Genomic DNA, 19513 nt, shown 5'->3' on the forward strand with positions numbered 1-19513 from the left:
TGGGGAGGTGGTGCACTGTCTATGCACTGGGCACCTCGGGAGGTGGTGCACTGTCTGTGCACCAGGGGAGGTGGTGCACTCTGTCCGCTAGGCACCGGGGGAGGTGGTGACAGCGGGGGTGTTGGTCCACTGTCTGTGCACTGGGCACCAGGGAAGGTGGTGCACTATGCACTGCGCACCGGGGAAGGTGGTGCTCTGTGTGGGCACCGGGGGAGGTGGTGTACTGTCTGTGCACTTGGCAGCGGGGGAGGTAGTCCACTGTCTGTGCACCGGGGGAGGTGGTGCACTGTCTGTGCACTGGGCTGCAGGGAAGGTGGTGCTCTGTGTGGGCACCAGGGGAGGTGGTGCACTGTTTATGCACTGGGCACCGGGGGATATGGTGCACTCTGTCCACTAGGCACCGGGGAGGTGGTGCACTGTCTATGCACTGGGCACCGGGGGAGGTGGTGCACTGTCTGTGCACTAGGCACCGGGGGAGGTGGTGCTCTGTGTGGACACCGGGGGAGGTGGGTCACTGTTTGTGCACAAGGCACCAGGGGAGGTTGTGCCCTGTGTGGGCACCGGGGAGGTGGTGCATTGTCTGCACTGGGCACCCGGGGGAGGTGGTGCACTGTCTGTGCACTAGGCAGCGGGGGTGGTGGTGCTCTGTGTGGGCACCCTGGGAGTTGGTGCACTGTCTGCGCACTAGACAGCGGGGGAGGTGGTGCTCTGTGTGGGAACTGGGGAGGTGGTGCACTGTCTTTGCACTGGGCACCGGGGGAGGTGGTGCACTGTCTATGTACTGGGCACCGGGGGAGGTGGGTCACTGTCTGTGCACCGGGCACCGGGGGAGGTGGTGCTCTGTGTGGGCACCGGGGAAGGTGGTGCACTGGGGGAGGTGGTGCACTGTCTATGCACTAGGCAGCGGGGGAGGTGGTGCTCTGTGTGGGCACCGGGGAAGGTGGTGCTCTGTGTGGGCACCGAGGGAGGTGGTGCACTGGGCTCAGTGCACTGAGGGAGGTGGTGCTCTGTGTGGGCACCGGGGAGGTGGTGCACTGTCTATGCACTGGGCACCTCGGGAGGTGGTGCACTGTCGGTGCACCAGGGGAGGTGGTGCACTCTGTCCACTAGGCACCGGGGGAGGTGGTGGCAGCGGGGGTGTTGCTCCACTGTCTGTGCACTGGGCACCGGGGAAGGTGGTGCACCATGCACTGCGCACCGGGGACGGTGGTGCTCTGTGTGGGCACCGGGGGATCTGGGGTACTGTCTGTGCACTTGGCAGTGGGGGAGGTGGTCCACTGCCTGTGCACTGGGGGAGGAGGTGCTGTCTGTGCACTAGACTGCGGGGGAGGTGGTGCTCTGTGTGGGCACCGGGGAGGTGGTGCTCTGTGTGGGCACCGAGGGAGGTGGTGCTCTGTTTGGGCATTGGGGAGGTGGTGCACTGTCTGCACTTGGCAGCGGGGGAGGTGGTCCACAGCCTGTGCGCCGGGGGAGGTGGTGCACTGTCTGTGCACTGGGGGAGGTTTTGCACTGGGCTCTGCCCTAGGCACGGGGGGGGGTGGAGGCGGTGCCCTGTGTGGGCACCATGTCCTTGCCCTAACAAATCAAGAACACATAAGAGCAGCCCCCGTGGTAACCCTACACGAGCCCAGAACATTCAGACGGTGTGCTCTCTCAACCAAGCAGTCCAGGGTGTGCCCTGCTACCATCTGCTAATGCACCGAGGCGCCTCGCTAGGGCTGCGAAGCGCTATATAAATGTAATTAAAGAACAATGCAAGCACGTCTCAGCAGCTAATCACATTGCTACTCTGAGCATCCCTTTATTACTTCAGCAGAACTCTTAGAAGGCGGATTGGCACATCGGACATAATGGTATGCCCCTTGTATGCCCCTTCCAGTCCCCCTAAGAACACCCCTAAAAGCCAGTGAAGCAGCGCTTGGTCTGTTGAAGCCTAGCAGGGGGCGTGCCTACCGAGGTTATCTGGTGAAGCCTAGCAGGGGGCGTGCCCACCGAGGTGATCTGGCTCGGCTGGTGCTGTGCTATAAGGGGCTGCTCCAACATCAGTGTTTACAACTTTTCCTGGGGCCCCGCCCCTCAGCGCGTCCCCCGCCTCGTGTGTGCTCTGAGCATCCTTCCCAGCTCTGTTTGTTTCCAGCTCAGACCCAGCCAGAGACTGCAAGACCCGGCCCGGAGTGGGGGCTGCGGGTGGATCTGCGCCCCTTCTCCCCAGGAGCCTCCCACAGGGCCAGGCTGGGTCCGGACCAGACCTTCCCTCGCAGAGACGGGGCGAGGAGGGGTTTTTGCCCATCCCTCTGATCTCAGCAGAGGGGGGCCCCCAAAGGGCGGGAGCGCAGCTCTGGACAGAGGGAAGAGAGGGGCAGGAAGTGAGTTGAGGAGAGAGTGGGCGTGAGAAGAGGTCCAGCTGTGGGAAAGTGTCTGCTGAGCTCGGCGCTGCCCCTGACTCACTGTCAGGCAGGCTACCCTCGCACGCAGACCCTGGGCACATCGCGGAGGCGGGCAGCATGGGCTGGGCAGAGCTGCGGGAGAGGCGCTCCCTGCCACAGTAAGTGCGCGGGATGGGGCGCTTCATTCACGGGTTAGAGGGTGCTCCTCACTGAAGGTGCCCATGGGGCATGCACGTGCCAGGCGGGGGCATCTGGGCCGTAAGCAGAACAGACACCGAGCCACCCTTCTGCGGGCCCCATTCAGCCTCCGGACTGTGACTATGTGGGGCACATGGATGTGGGGGCAGGGGTTCATTCGTTACGCCACAGCTGAGCCCTCCTGGCTTCTCTCCGGCCGTTGACCCCTCTTAGCCCTGGGTGAGAAATCTCCTGGAGGGTGGGGTCCTGCTCACAGCATCTCACCCAGGAGTAAGGGGGTGGGATCTACCCCAGGAGGCTAGGACTCTCTCTCTCTCTCTCTCTGTGCTTCTCCTGTTGCGGCATCACCCTGGCTCTCTTCTCCACTCGTTTACCTGTTTCTGATTAATTTCGCCCTCTTTCCTTTTTAGGTCATTGCTTTCTTGATTTATTGTGGGATTTCTCCCAGCTGGTACAACTGAAGACGCAGTACCTCACCTGTGGGTTTACTAAACACCTTCAGGTAGAAGTGGGTGAGCCTTTGAAAACTCGAGCCAGGCTCTACCCTGAAGCCTGGCTCTGGCTCGAGGTCCTGGTGGAACCTCGAGCCCAGGAGGAGCCGAGCTCTCACGTGGCTTCTGCCCGCATCTTTCCCGCTACCTAGTATGTGGCATTACGCCAGAGCTACAGACTCTGTAAGTGGGGAACCAGGTCCGAGTATCGGCGTCGGCTCAATATCCTGTGATCCTGGGCACGCCCATACATAATGCATGTGACCTTGTGTAATGTAACTGGCGCTCATGTAAAGCGCTTGGCTTTCGAGTTCACATTAATATACAAACTGCTTTAAGAGGTAAAAAACACAAAGTCTTAAAATAATAAATACACAATTATTTCCCGATTCACACAAAATGAAACAAAAAACCCTGGATAAATCGCGGCTTCCTCGCTTTAATTGTGTGATCTTGTGCAAATATTTTATTTAACCAAAAGTCTTTTTTCTTCTTTATCGTGTATAAAAGCACTTTGAGATATACGTGTTAAGACTTCCAGTTGTACAAAACTATCACTTTTAATGAGTCCTCCTCAGTTCAGAGCAATAATTTGCCCTATTTATGGCTAAGCTTTCACATTTTAAAGAAATGCACTTTTTTTGAATTTTGAAGAGACTTTACCGTGTTTACATGATGTTTATTGTCAGATGAACATATATTTTCAGGGCTCGGCTCGTGCACGGGCTCGAAGACCTGAGCCCGACTCTTTGCTCGGTCCTGGCTCGGCTCTCCCTGTTAATTAGTTGGTTTGTTCACCTCTGGCTTCAGGGTAGGGGGGTTTACAAAGCCAGCCGTCCCAAAGCACATCCCTAGCAATAGGGCCACCTCCTTTTCTAACACCGCCCCCGGTTTGGGGGCCACGCGCTGACCGGGGCTACTGGGTCCCAATTGTGGTGTAGAGGTTGTTTTCCACTATTCTCCTGGGGTCCTTCCCACTACAGCTCTGCAAACTGGGCCATGTGCAAACCTTTTCACAGGTGACGTGGGGTTGTAAGGGCGAGCGGTCAGACTTCTCAGGGATAGAGTGCAGACCTCTACAGTCAACCAGCAGGCACAATAACTCACTGTCCAACCGCTTGGTTATCTTTGGGGTAAAAAAGAACATTAATCACGCAGCATGGAGCATGGGTACTCACAAGCATTTTCCCAGGTGCCATAAAGTATGGTCTGTGGTGTGCCCGAAGGCCACATTGATGGCAGCACGGTGGGCGTGGGGCTGTGTGAGGGGGTTAAAGTGGGCGTAAGGGAAGCAAATCATATACATGGCGTGCACTGTGAATCATGGAATTATTTTGAGGCTTTCATTCCATACTGGCCTCTAAATTTGGCCTTTAGTTTTTAGAAGAAAATACATTTGGCAATTCTCAGTTGTGCTGTATCTTACTTGCTGCATCACCTTGGGGTAAGCCTTTTCTGGTTGCTATAGCTACCCTGGGAGAGTCATTTGTAAAAAGGAAGTAGCTTGATTATTAAATTAAAATTGCACAATGTGAAAGCAGAAAGCCGGAGATCAATCCCAGCTTCTTCATTTGGCAAAACTGTGTGATCCTGGGCAATTTGTCTAATTTTACTTTGCCTCCTTTTTCTTTAGTATGACATTTTAAGAGTACATTTAAATACATATGGTTAAGATATACGATGTACAGCACTTATTGTGTTTGATTTAATAAACTATAAGGTTGTTCAGGGTATAATAACCCAGACCACCCAGAGGGTTCCTCACGACAACGGACTTGCCTCTTAGTTCACTATTGGTATTGTGCCCATGGTGGGAGGAGGCATGAATGTTTTGTGTTCATAGTGTGCATATATCGTGCGATTCCCCCCCAATCCTGTTAACGTCCAAACACTGACTACTGTAGATCCGCAGCGTAGTCCTTTATTAACATCAACGTGATCATCATTTATTCATTTGATCATTTACACCACATAATCGACAATCAACATTTGTTGAACATCAAAGACATTCTCATGATGGAGAAAAGATGCAAAGATATTTAAAGATATTAGGCAGGTTACATAGGTGCAACTGTATTTACATTCATATGGAGTTTGCATTAACCAACCACACACAGACATTGTGTTGAACACCCCGTGCTCGCTGTGCCAGCAGGCCCCAACTTGCACCGGCCCCTGAGTACCACCTCAAGGGCATCCGACAGCATAGACATATCACATTGTCCAACCTCCATCACAGAGGTAACTACCACACCAGGGGCCCGAATTACGCATTGGTCCCACCGGGGTTCCTGATCACAGGTGCACCCCCAAAGATACTTTTAACACCGGTATCACAGGTAGGGCTGGAGAGTCCAGGACCACCAGCAGGTCAGTCCCTCCTCCCGCCAGCCGAGGGCCCCACTGAATGCTCCTCCTGTCCAAGGGTTAGCCAGTCTATACCAAGAAATCGACATCTCTGTATCTACCGCTACTTTTCCTGCCAAGGACCCTGCCACAGGGCGAGGAGCTCACTGGCGCACTCGCCCTCCCCCTTCCGTAGTTTGACTGCACCTTACCTCGTCAATGGCCAAATATCTCCGGGCGATTGAAAGACAAGTGCACCCCATCCTCGTGGAAAAGCTCAGCATTAGATACCTGGATCAACCTGTGCCTGATCGTGCGCAAAGATGAGCCAGCCAATATTTTTGTGACTGCATGGTTCAATTTCTTAACAGAATCATTAACCACCTGAACAGGAGCACCCCCTGGCCATACCTGTTGTGGTATTACCTCCAAACAAAGAATGATAGTAGCCGTCAACAAGTTCCGTACTCTAGACAGCAACGAAAATAAAGCCTCCTTCACTCCCCTACGTTCACAAGGGATCATGTAATTACCTCCTGCATGAATAATAAGAACGTCCAGGTTGGGAACTTTACCACTTTGGATGGCCCTTTGCAAGTGATTACCAAGATCCATTAGTCGCAGTCCACCAATCCCCACCCAGTGATGCCTGAAGCCCGCTGCCAACTGCACCCTCTCTAAGTCTGATCCGTGGAAATTCTGCGTTGCCCGGTGCACAAATGAATGACCACACCAGCATGCCTGCGTCTGCGATTGCCACACAACTGTAGAGAGAGAAAGAGAGAAAAAGAAAGGTGGAGGACGAGTGACAAAACCCATGGAGAGGAGGAGGCGCAGTGGCGCTACCAGCCTCCCTACCTAAGCCATGTGGGGTCTCACATTAAACTCGAAGCACGACGGCTTCCACCTACCCACCCTTCTGACCGCCTCAGGTAGCAGACGAATTGCAGCTGCGGTAGTGGCCGCCCCGAAGCGGAATGAATGAGCAGTGAACTGAGATGGATCCTCACCCAGCGGAATCAGGGAGCGATGACATATGCGTGTGAACTGAAACCTAGTTAGCGGGGCGACATTTGCATGCAGCAACAGTCTAGAGCCCCGACCCTCCAGCCGTATCTGTAGGAATGCCTACTAGGCAATAGGGGGCCACCGGAGCCGTATGCAAACACACCCACACCCCCTTCCCCAAAGGGTCTGTCTTGGATCTCCTCTTCTGACCTGGAGTATGTCCTCCGATACCAGTACATCCGACTCATCAATCCCTGCTCCTGAGTTCCCTTTTGATAAAGCTAACAGCTCAGAGATTCTGAATGCCCCAAAGAAGGCGAGCGAGTAAGCTAGGCTGAACAGGCAAACCCGGGGTAAGGTCTCCAAAATACGGGCCAATCTATCAACATCAATAGGCCTCCTGCTGTCGTCAGCCACCGGGGCTAGACGCTCCCAACCCTTCATGGTCTGTCGCACCCTAGGATCCTTGGTCGGGTCAGCCACCCCTTCCAACCTGGCGAAGAAGGCAATAACTGATAACTGTCTACGTACCATTGACAACAATTTCCCCATCCCCTTTTGCCTAACCCAAAATTGCAGTACCCCATGCGGTGTAAATCGCTGATACATGCCAGATGAACTCAAAAATGCTATATACTTTAGCCATGCATTCTCATAAATGCGCTTTGTCTTGGGGGCCAGGGAAACCGCTATCAGATCGGGGGAATGGGGAACCCAGCTTCCACAATTCCTCTGGGAATCCCGCCATCCTCCTGTCTGCCTGTGGCCATCGCGCTTGGAATTCTGTCAACTTAGAGCAGGATTAAAGCATCAGCGACTGCGTTGTCGTAAAATACACATTTTGCATGAGGCAGCAGCAAACAAGTTCCTTCAGCAAGCGAAGCACAAAGGGGCATCTTGCAGTCTGGTTATTTATTAATCACTAACACCGCTGACATACTAATGATTGGGAATAGCTCCAGGAACGTCACATTGGGCGTCAGCCCTGAGGACACCCATTCCATTGGCCTATGCTTCATGCACCATCTTGTGCACCAAACCCTATGCTGCCTGCTGCACCTGTAAAGAGCTCAACCTCCGCATTGGATTGTACTGGTTTCTGCCAGAGCAGGGTACCATTAAAATAGGCCAAGAACCCCTTCTAAGTGAGCAGATCTTCATTGACCTCAGAGGAAAATCTAGTGTGGTGGTGCTTTGCCTGTAAACCCAGCCATTGCCCTGGCGATGTTCCTAGAGAAGGCCTGCCCATGGTAATCACTCTCAGCGCAAAATGTTGCTGCCCCACTAAAACCTGCAATTGATGAAAGGTAGCCTTCCTGGCAGCTAGGCGTGCATCAATGGAAGCCCTGAATGCTGAAACCTTCTCCAGTGGGAGCCTACACACTCTGGCTACCATATCTATCTCAATACCCAGGAAAGCAAGGCAAGTAGCAGGGCCCTCAGTCTTATCCTCCACCAAGGGAACCCCTAAAGACTGCACCAACTGTCGGAAGCCCAGCAGGGCCTTCCCACACGCTGGGGAGCCTGGCAGGCCCAAAAAGAGAAATTCGTCCAAGTAGTGCACCACACCCTGGGTAGACACCAGATCTTTCACAACCCACTCCAGGAAACAACTGAAGGTCTCGAAGACCAAACAGGCATAGAACACCCCATTCGCATGCAGAGGTCAACAAAGAAACACCCCTTAGATGTAAAACCCAGCAAATGAGCGTCCTCTGGATATACTGGAAAGAATCTGAAGGCCATCAAGGCACCCTTACCTAGCCTCTACAACTTGTGGATTGCTGTGTCAAAGGTGGTGTACCGCACCGCACAAAGACCCAGATCCAGCCTCTCGTTGACTGAGGATCCTGGCGGGAAGGTTAGGTTATGAATAAGGCGGAACATTCCTGTTTCTTTCTTAGAACTGACCCCAGCGGCGAACACTCTATCTAGGTCTTGGCGTGGGAGTGAACTAAATGGACCCGTAATCCTTCCTGCACGAACCTCCTTCATGACTCTCTCTCTAGAGATCTCATGGTTTCGTAGTACCGCCAACTGGTTGTTGGGGGGTACTAATAAAGGAGAGGCAGTTGATGGAATGCAGAATCCATATTTGAAGCCAGGATTCAACAGCTGAGCATCCTGCCGAGAACTATACCTGCCAAGAAGATAAACAAGCACATGCAAACGGATGGGAGTGGGCACTTAGTCAAGCTGACTGAAGCTAGCGGCTTTTGGGTGCTGATCTCATGCCTTTCCAAGCTTCCTGAAACACTTGCTCTCTGGGTGACCCTGGGTCCCACAGAAGAATCATACGTGCTTAAATTTACATTCTACCTTGTTATACTGCCAGCAAGCCTGCTTCATGTCCCCCGTCCCTTCGTCAAACCGAAAGGACTGTGGTGGCTTGGCAGCAGCCGGTGCCATGTTTCAGCGTGCCAAATGTTTATTTCTCTCTGGTCCCATGCCATTTCGGGCCTGACTTCCTTGATTTGCCTAAACTTCATGTCATACTGCAGCCAAGCGCTGCCTGGGAAGTCGGAGGCTGCAGCATGGACCATAGACACGCTGATAATCTCTAAAACACCAAGTGGATTGCAGCGTGCCTTCCACCGCTATGAAGAGTTCTGCCTGCTGAGGGGTCTTAAAATCAAAGCAGCCAAGACAAAATTCATGGCATTTAACCAACATAAGATGGTTCAGAGGGAAAATGATGATGGATGGGCTTGTTCCCCTGGAGCAGGTTGATGCTCTTGTTTATCTGGGCATCAAGCTGCAAAAGGACATGAGGTGGAAGCCTCATATTGAAGCTATGATGTTAAAGCATCAGCAGTTAGCTGGTACCCTTAGAAAAGAATTTACATCTTCTCTAGCAAAGCCCCTAAGCCCGGTACTCCAAATCTACAACAGCAAAGTGGTGAGTTCCGTCATTTATGGGGCAGAGCTGTGGGGCTTAGAGAATGTGACCCAGCTAACTCCAGCCGAGAATGCGTTTATACGCACGATCACTAGTTTGCCTCAGAGTACACTTACTCCCCTTAAGGAATGACCTAGGCAGGAAAGCTTTGTCAGATTTAGCTAGACTACGCCTAATTCTATTCTGGCGTAGATTATGGTGTACGCAGGAGTTGGCAGAATACACAGAGGGCCTAAGGGATATTATTAACTCGGACTGTTTTCATAATATCAAGTGGCTGTGGGATCTGAGAAGTTTAATTAATAAAATGGGTCTATCACACTTGTGGAACAACTCTTCTACCTCAACGTTCCTGTCGAAAAATAGCCTCAAAGAAATGTATTGGGAAATGGTTGCATCTGAAGATTTCCGGCATCATGAGCCAACCTCACTTTCGGAGCTCTTTCTCAGATAAAGCCATCCCAAGTTTTGAGCCCTATTGGGACATTATTAAAAAGCCCTTGGATCGAAAACTCTAGTTTCAATTCAGATCTGGATCCCTGCCCTTGAAGTGGTTCTCATCTAAATGGTCTCCCACCGGGGACAACAAATGTCATGCATGCGTCACACATATAGAATAATATTCGCATGTGCTCTACACTTGCCCAGCTTATGCTGGCACACGAAAAGCTTGGCTGGCCCAGCTTTGCAAGAACTTGGGCACAAGATCACATAGCACTGCCCTGCGAATCCTTTGCTCTGACCCATCACTAGGGTGCGCAATTCCGGTGGCTACATTTTTGAGGTGGATGTGGCTCATACGCTGAAACCAAATCAGGGCGAGCAATTGAGCATGATGAAAAGTTAAAAACCTTTGCAGGCATTTTGGGCATATTAAGACATGAGAGGCCGGTTACATCGCTCAAGTATCTTGAGATACTTTTCTTTGCATTTGATGGTTTTAATTTTGCAATGGTATGTTATGTCTGACATAATGATGACCTTGATTGCGTATTTGCACAAACGTTTTAACCGAAATGTTTTAGCTTGATTTTAACTTTCTATCTTTGTTGTTTTTAAACTTTTTCATCTGTAATGCTTTTATGACTAGCAAAGTCGAATAACGCTTGTTTGATGATTTAGTTGGTAGTCAGTGCAGTTTCTAGGAGATCCATGATAAATGCCGTGGGAACACGACATGGAGCCGGGCGTGAGTCAAGGACTCTTATCACCTCAATGCTGTCATTTTGTGGCATGTTTGTGTTCAAAGATTCTATATCTAGTGTTACTAGAATATCTTCTACAGGGTTGTATTCCGATCCTTCAATGAGTTTGATCATGTATGTGCTGTCCCTAACATATGTGTCAAGGACAGTGACAAATTCCTTGAAAGCATTTACGTATTCCCCAATTGGTTCTAAAATTGATCCCCAGCCTGACAAAATCGGCCTTCCTGGGCGCTTGGTAATATTTTTGTGAATTTTGTGCAGGGTATACAGGACTGGGGTTCTAGGGCATTTTTTGCTGAGAAATTCCAATTTAGAGAATGGAAACCTTCCTCCAGGCCTTTCGTGGTTAGTTCCTGTATCTGCTGCTTGATTTCTGCCAGTGGATTCCCAGAGGGTTTTTTGTAATGGCGAGGGTTATTCAATTGTCTGGTTATTTCCGCCTCATACTGGGTTTGTACCTGGATCACGATACCTCTCCCTTTATCTGCTGCTTTAATACTGATGGATTCCTCCTTTTTAAGACTGACTAATGATTGTCTTCAAGCAGAGAGATATTGTAGGGGGTACAGGTCTGAACTGTTTTCACATTATTGGTGTACTCGAGTACAGACTTTTCAAATGCAAGGAATCTCTGGGGCTTCACATTTTTGGCAGGTATAAATGATGATTTAGGGCGTAAAATGGATATCTGGCCCATGCTTCCAATCTCTTTGTCCTGAAAAAATATTTAAATCTCAGTGTTCTACAAAATTTAGGAAGTTCTGTCTGTTTTTTAAAGAAATCAGAGTTTCTGTAATCACATAGGACAGTCCTTTATTCAAAAGGGATATTTCATTACTATTTAGCTGGTGGTGGGAAAGATGAAAGATAGGGATAACTCCCTTTTCAGTGGAAATCTGATCACATGCTTCAATGATGTCGGCACCTGGTGTCTCACGGTTACATGAGTGGTTATCCTCTTGCATTGCTTGATGCAAGATGCCAGGGCAAAACAAAGTCCGGATACCAGTTCATGTGCAGTGTGGCACTCAGGACAGGGGTACACGGCTGTTTACCATGTTGTGGACCTTCCCATCCAACCCAAACACACACTATGTGACAAGGCACCCTCCTATCTGTACATCACCCCTGCTTTTTTAGAGTATGCAAACACGACTGTACCAGTGCACATCATTTCTAATCATCGTTCCCTATTTTTCTGACACAGACAGACACAATATGTGACAATGTGCGTCATTTCTGACTCAAAGTACCCCCTTTTCTTCTAACATATACACTCAAAATCTGTGCCACTGCACTTCATCTCTGACCACAAAACTCCACCACCACACGTGCAGGATGAAAGCACTACTGTTAGACTTGTCTCACACCCTGTCAGCCCCCTGCTGAAGGTAACCTCCCACACTATCGCTTCTCCATCTGCCCAGACCCTTCAACCTTCAGTCGCACATCCCCAGTCCTGAACAAGTGTGTCACCAAGTTCTTCTCACTGTATCTGCTTGTTCCTGGCATTTTCTTATGACTCCAAGCAGATGCCTGAATAAGATACTCGCGGTGGAACACCAGCCCAGGAAAAGCCTCTGGAGACCTCAAAGTTCAATCTTTCATATTTGCTGAGGCCCAGGTGTGTAGAAAAGGTGATGATGTATCTGAACCTTGGGTCCAGCTAGTTCTGGTGATATCATGACCAGTGGTTAATTTTTTAAAACCAACAAGACAGAGTGATCTCACCAAGCCATCAATTGTCATGGTCATGTGCCTCTCCCATTTGATTGGCGGGTTCAGGAGACTGATCTCTAGTATTCCCCTGGTTGCTTGGGTTTGTGGGTCACCATGGTGGGTGATACACAGAGGGTGTAGACCCTTCCACCCACTGAATATCAGCTTCTTCTAGTTTTGGGAGTTCATCTTCTACCTTGTGCCTCAGGTGAAAAGCTTCTATTGTGATGGCACAGTGCCACTGGTTGCACAAGTTCATCTACAGGGAGCTTCACAATCCTTCCTTTCAGACAGTCGATCCTTCAGAAGTCTTCTTGAAATCCTCTAGCAGACAGTCCATCCCAGTAGCATGCATATTGAGTGTAAAGTGAATTATTTGCAAGTTTTCGGCTGTTTAACTGCTCAGCAACATACCTGCTCCCCCCCTTGGTGTCATACTTTAACAGGGTCGTCAGGTTATTGTGCGTTATGCCTGCCATAAACACCCCAGCAAGCAGAAGAGGGTTTGGAAGTCTGAAGGCGTGCACCTTCACATTAGTAGGCCTTAGGATTGGTCTTTGCATAATGGTCTTGCTTGGGCCATAACATTGATGGATGCCCCTGTGTCAGTGATGGCAGTCACAGGTCGGCCCCCTACCAGTACTCATCACTGGGGGGCGAATCTTGCACTTGTTCTGAACAGGTCAACAGTGGGCACCACGTATAGGGCCTCATGTAGGTAAATAAATTTTACCGGTTCATAAATACCGAGCCGTACCGAATCGGTAAATTAGAACCGGTAAGTTACATGTAGGTAAAAATTCGGTAACAGTTACCGATTCGGTAACAGTCGGTAAATACGAATCGGAGTTCACCGAATCGGAAAATACCGAGGTGGTATCCACCGAATCGGTAAATACCGAGGTGGAATCCACCGAATCGGTAAATACCGAGGTGGTATTTAGCGAATCGGAAAATACCGAGGATACTACCACCTACCCTTAACTAAGTAGCCAATATCACAATCATGTCATTACAGAAGGTCTCACAGGCTTGAATAGGGGACCCCATACCACAAAGATCAGCTTAGTGAAATCACATCACAGGAGCATCAGGAGTCTCCTCGCAGGAAGGCTCGACTTCGGTCTGAATAATAAACATGATGTCTGAGCTATGAAAAGCACCAACTGTCAGGTATGTGCAGCTGCGCGTGTGCCATGGCTAAATCGTGGGTCGAACAACCTAGAGTGGAAAACATGCATTGTGTAACATTCCAGACTGTGTGTCACAGCATGTACAGACCAAGGTCGCTGCGCAGAGACTGGGATGGGAACAACAGAATGCACTCGTCTGAAGGAAGTCTCGAGTCAGCAGTTTATTCAAGAAAGAACATGTAAACGCAGTGTCGTGTGCAAACACACAAATATGGCTACATAACATTCAACGTGGTTATGTCAACTGAACAATGCATGTACGTATTCAGGGAGAACTCACTACACGCCCCCTTGAGCGAAGCAATATGTAATAGGCAAGAAAAGAGAGGACGCAGAGTTCAGTTTCGTCAGAGCAGAACAGGGCGTAACCAATGCAGCGCCAAAGTCCTACAGTCCAATTAATTGCAGCATACAATTCCAAAAAACACAATGCAAGTATAGTAAACAAGCATTTGCAATGCAATAGGTCTCGCATTTACGCGAGTTTAAGCTATTGGCATTGTAAATGACACTGCCTTTTATTTAAGTTTTAAAAAATAAAACAAAAATAAAAGGCATTGTTATTTGTAATGTGAATAGCTCAAACTTGCGTAAATGCGAGACCTATTGCATTGCAAATGCTTGTTCTGCAAATGTAGAGGGGAGTAGAATTACGTGGTGTCAAGTAGAGTGGAAATATGCAGAGTGAAATTATGATGTGTGGGGTGAAATTATGTGGCATGAAAGTATGTTGAGTGGCTTGGAACTGTGTGGCATGGCGCTGAATTGTGAGATGAGGAATTGATTGGCGTGGTGTGGCATAGACTTCAATTGTATGGAAATGAATTATGTTACCTGGAGTTAAATTATGTGGCATGGTGTGGAATTAATGGATGTGGTGTGGAATTAGTTGGCATGGCGTGGAGTAGGATTATATGGTGTGGTGTGGAATTGTGTGGAGTGGAATGCCATTGTGTGGAGTGGAGTCATGTAGGGAGGAGTGGAATTATGTTACACTTTGTTGAATTATGTGGTGTTCTGTCAAATTATGTGGCATGATGTGGAGTGGCATTATGTGATGTGGAGTAGAATTATGTGACATAGAATTGTGTAGCATGGCGTGGAATTGTGTTGCATTGAGTGGTGTAAAATTATGTGGCATATAATAAAGCGTAATTATGTATAGAGGATTTGAATTATGTGGCATGGATGGAGTGGAATAATGTGGCATTCAGTGAAGTTCTGTGGCATGCAAGGGAATTATGTGGCGTGGAGTCGAATTATGTGCAGTGGAGTGAAATTGGGATGCGTAGAGTGAAATCATGTGGCGTGGAACTGTGAGACATGGTATTGTGTGGTGTATAATTTTTGGGCGTGTAGTGGAACTGTGTGTTGTGGTGTGGAATTGTGTGGTGTGGATTTGTGTAGCGTGGAATTGTGTGGCATGTAATTGGGGGATGTGGAATTGAGTGGTGTGGAATTGTAAGGCATGGAATGGCATGGAGTAGAATTGTGTGAGATGGAGCAATAAATATAGGTAGTCAAATCAAACTGCAGATGGTGAAAATACGAGTGTTTGTTTATAAAGAAAATGTGTTGGTGGAATGTGGCTTCGACACTGAAAATAAAGGAAGTGCCATGTGTTGTGTGAAATATACTTCAATAAAGGTATCCTGGCTATTACAAATAAGAAGAGAGGAATATAAACACGTATATGCTTTCAAAATATGTGCATTGTAAATATCAATAAAAGTACATTATTTTTAAAATGGGGTACCAGGTTGCATTTTAAATCAAAGTGGCCCTGCAAGTACGTTTCCTACAATCGTGTAACAACAGTTAAATGAGTCACCCGGCCGAGTGTGCCTGCTCATGTTTAAAGTATAGACAGGGAGGGGTGGGATGAAGGTATAGGGCCAGCAACAATTCAAAGTGGTCGGGCAGAAAAGTTGGGACTGAGTCTTATGTAGGGAGCGAGTGAATCGAACAAGCCCAACTACGAAGACTAAGAGATCGCACAAAAATGATTATAAAGTACGGCATAGCGAAGGAACGAAAAAATACACATTCATTCTTCGTTGTATTAGGAGAGGGGGGTGCTGGAATGCCGGCGAGATTATAAAGTCACTCTGACGGTTTCTGGTAGTTGTGCACTAGAAGAAGCTGTTTTTCACACTACTGGCATGAAGCTGGTTCCCTGCCAGCTTTTAAATGCTGCCCCGCGTTTTTTGCACAGCGTGCTCTGCCTCCAGATCAATATTGACAAGCTTTGGCAACGCAGCCGCGAAAGTGAAAGAAAACGATCGCGTGCAACGGAGGGCGCGCGTGCACGTTCACGTGCACTGTAGCTTTAGGCCAGGCAGCACTTTGAAAAAGCCTGTTTACAAAATGTCTCGGCCAGATCAGTGCAAGCGCTGAATCATGCGAGACCTAAAAAGAGGACGTTCCACAAAAAAAGGGGAAATGTGAAAAGGCAAGCTCCACGAACATTGGGTAACAACTTCAGCCCTTTGCCAGGGGCACCACAAATCCAATTCAACTAATTCTTGCCTATGCAGTAAGATATCATGCTCAAGGGTGTAAAAGGCCGCAGACAACCCTGAGAAAATCATTGAAGTATAGTAAGGTTATATGGTCTGCTGAGGACGTTCAATGTGCAAGCGCTGAATCATGCGAGACCTAAAAAGAGGACGTTCCACAAAAAAAGGGGAAATGTGAAAAGGCAAGCTCCACGAACATTGGGTAACAACTTCAGCCCTTTGCCAGGGGCACCACAAATCCAATTCAACTAATTCTTGCCTATGCAGTAAGATATCATGCTCAAGGGTGTAAAAGGCCGCAGACAACCCTGAGAAAATCATTGAAGTATAGTAAGGTTATATGGTCTGCTGAGGACGTTCAATGCACAAATCTTAAATAACTGGCTGAGGTCCCCTCAACCACACACATTGCACTCAATAGTGGATAGATGTTCTACACAGTTTCAAAATGTGTTTTAGGAAAAGCCATATACATACCTTCCGCTCATCGATTTACATTAGCATACAACTTGAACTGGTATGAGCATCATAGAAGCAGCTCATTACGTCTGGGTCTAATATGCGTATGATACTTGTGTTTCGGTGTTCGTTATCTGGTTACTTGTGGACGGTATTAGTGATTCAATGGTTTTGTGTCGTGTTACAATCCTCAATGCTGTTTTCCAAAAGTAACATTGTGCAACTGATCTGTAGAGCTCCTGAAGTCAACATCTACCCCGTGCACAAACGCCTCCACTCCACTTGAATGCTGGGCTGATGATTCACGAGGCACTTCCTGTCTTTCGCTCTCGGCACATGCCTATGGGTCTCTCTCACCGTGCTGCTCCTAGGGATGTACTCAACACTGCCAATGGCTTGTTCGGTGATTGATGGCAACAGGTCAGGGCCATTGCTCTCCCCTCCACTTCTCAAAAACTATAACATTAAAGCCACATATAATGCACGTTATTAAAAGTGTATTAACTCCAGAGTTCCCTCTTCTGTCTCATGAGATCTTGACTTATTTTCTAGTGATCCCATCGCGGAAGTGCTTAACTAATTCACTTACACCACGTCACGTGTAGAGCAGCTCTCATTGTACGGAGGCCGTGATCGTGTCTACTGGTCCCAGCTCTTTAATCGCGACAGCCGGAAGACAGATGCAGTAGGGTGAGGATACAGGGAGTAGTACTTCTTCAGGCGAAATGTGCCAAGTTTATTTGCAAGTGCTTCTTCCTTCCGGGTCACCAGCAGGTCATGAAAAACAAGGTCACCGAGGACAGTAAGACAAGGAAAGAAGGGACACACATCACCACCAAGGTGACGCATTTTGTAAATTAGGCACTCTACGCAAGCAAAGGAAGGAAGACTCTGATAAGTGACTCCCTTCCTACCTCATCACGTTAAAGATGTCAGGAGGTCAGGACTCGACATATATGGCTGTGCTGTTGAACCGTTTTGACAACTGAAGAAAATTTCCACTGTTACATCACTGCAAACCGACTCCTACTAATCTAACAATGGGGCAGGTGGCAACACTAAAGACTTGGGGCTGAGTCTTATCTAGGGAGCGAGTGAATCGAACAAGCCCACAATCTCTATTACGATCGCGTGCAACGGAGGGCGCGCGTTACGATCGCGTGCAACGGAGGGCGCGCGTGCACGTTCACGTGCACTGTAGCTTTAGGCCAGGCAGCACTTTGAAAAAGCCTGTTTACAAAATGTCTCGGCCAGATCAGTGCAAGCGCTGAATCATGCGAGACCTAAAAAGAGGACGTTCCACAAAAAAAGGGGAAATGTGAAAAGGCAAGCTCCACGAACATTGGGTAACAACTTCAGCCCTTTGCCAGGGGCACCACAAATCCAATTCAACTAATTCTTGCCTATGCAGTAAGATATCATGCTCAAGGGTGTAAAAGGCCGCAGACAACCCTGAGAAAATCATTGAAGTATAGTAAGGTTATATGGTCTGCTGAGGACGTTCAATGTGCAAGCGCTGAATCATGCGAGACCTAAAAAGAGGACGTTCCACAAAAAAAGGGGAAATGTGAAAAGGCAAGCTCCACGAACATTGGGTAACAACTTCAGCCCTTTGCCAGGGGCACCACAAATCCAATTCAACTAATTCTTGCCTATGCAGTAAGATATCATGCTCAAGGGTGTAAAAGGCCGCAGACAACCCTGAGAAAATCATTGAAGTATAGTAAGGTTATATGGTCTGCTGAAGACGTTCAATGCACAAATCTTAAATAACTGGCTGAGGTCCCCTCAACCACACACATTGCACTCAATAGTGGATAGATGTTCTACACAGTTTCAAAATGTGTTTTAGGAAAAGCCATATACATACCTTCCGCTCATCGATTTACATTAGCATACAACTTGAACTGGTATGAGCATCATAGAAGCAGCTCATTACGTCTGGGTCTAATATGCGTATGATACTTGTGTTTCGGTGTTCGTTATCTGGTTACTTGTGGACGGTATTAGTGATTCAATGGTTTTGTGTCGTGTTACAATCCTCAATGCTGTTTTACAAAAGTAACATTGTGCAACTGATCTGTAGAGCTCCTGAAGTCAACATCTACCCCGTGCACAAACGCCTCCACTCCACTTGAATGCTGGGCTGATGATTCACGAGGCACTTCCTGTCTTTCGCTCTCGGCACATGCCTATGGGTCTCTCTCACCGTGCTGCTCCTAGGGATGTACTCAACACTGCCAATGGCTTGTTCGGTGATTGATGGCAACAGGTCAGGGCCATTGCTCTCCCCTCCACTTCTCAAAAACTATAACATTAAAGCCACATATAATGCACGTTATTAAAAGTGTATTAACTCCAGAGTTCCCTCTTCTGTCTCATGAGATCTTGACTTATTTTCTAGTGATCCCATCGCGGAAGTGCTTAACTAATTCACTTACACCACGTCGCGTGTAGAGCAGCTCTCATTGTACGGAGGCCGTGATCGTGTCTACTGGTCCCAGCTCTTTAATCGCGACAGCCGGAAGACAGATGCAGTAGGGTGAGGATACAGGAAGTAGTACTTCTTCAGGCGAAATGTGCCAAGTTTATTTGCAAGTGCTTCTTCCTTCCGGGTCACCAGCAGGTCATGAAAAACAAGGTCACCGAGGACAGTAAGACAAGGAAAGAAGGGACACACATCACCACCAAGGTGACGCATTTTGTAAATTAGGCACTCTACGCAAGCAAAGGAAGGAAGACTCTGATAAGTGACTCCCTTCCTACCTCATCACGTTAAAGATGTCAGGAGGTCAGGACTCGACATATATGGCTGTGCTGTTGAACCGTTTTGACAACTGAAGAAAATTCCCACCGTTACATCACTGCAAACCGACTCCTACTAATCTAACAATGGGGCAGGTGGCAACACTAAAGACTTGGGGCTGAGTCTTATCTAGGGAGCGAGTGAATCGAACAAGCCCACAATCTCTATTACGATCGCGTGCAACGGAGGGCGCGCGTTACGATCGCGTGCAACGGAGGGCGCGCGTGCACGTTCACGTGCACTGTAGCTTTAGGCCAGGCAGCACTTTGAAAAAGCCTGT

The 19513-nt window shown here is 48.6% G+C and overlaps 1 protein-coding gene across 1 annotated transcript in view; it reads left to right on the forward strand.

Annotated features, from left to right (window-relative positions):
• Positions 1 to 2347: 2347 nt before the first annotated feature.
• The window catches only part of LOC146839446 (mas-related G protein-coupled receptor member H-like), a 104545-nt gene continuing 87379 nt past the window's right edge, over positions 2348 to 19513 (forward strand). Inside the window, exon 1 of the mRNA XM_085651500.1 lies at positions 2348 to 2545. Coding sequence (XP_085507626.1) covers positions 2505 to 2545 — 41 coding nt within the window. The 5' untranslated portion in view covers positions 2348 to 2504. The remainder of the gene's footprint in view (positions 2546 to 19513) is intronic.

This window comes from Triturus cristatus, chromosome 4_1 (assembly GCF_964204655.1).
Source record: "Triturus cristatus chromosome 4_1, aTriCri1.1, whole genome shotgun sequence".
Taxonomy (NCBI): Eukaryota; Metazoa; Chordata; class Amphibia; order Caudata; family Salamandridae; genus Triturus; species Triturus cristatus.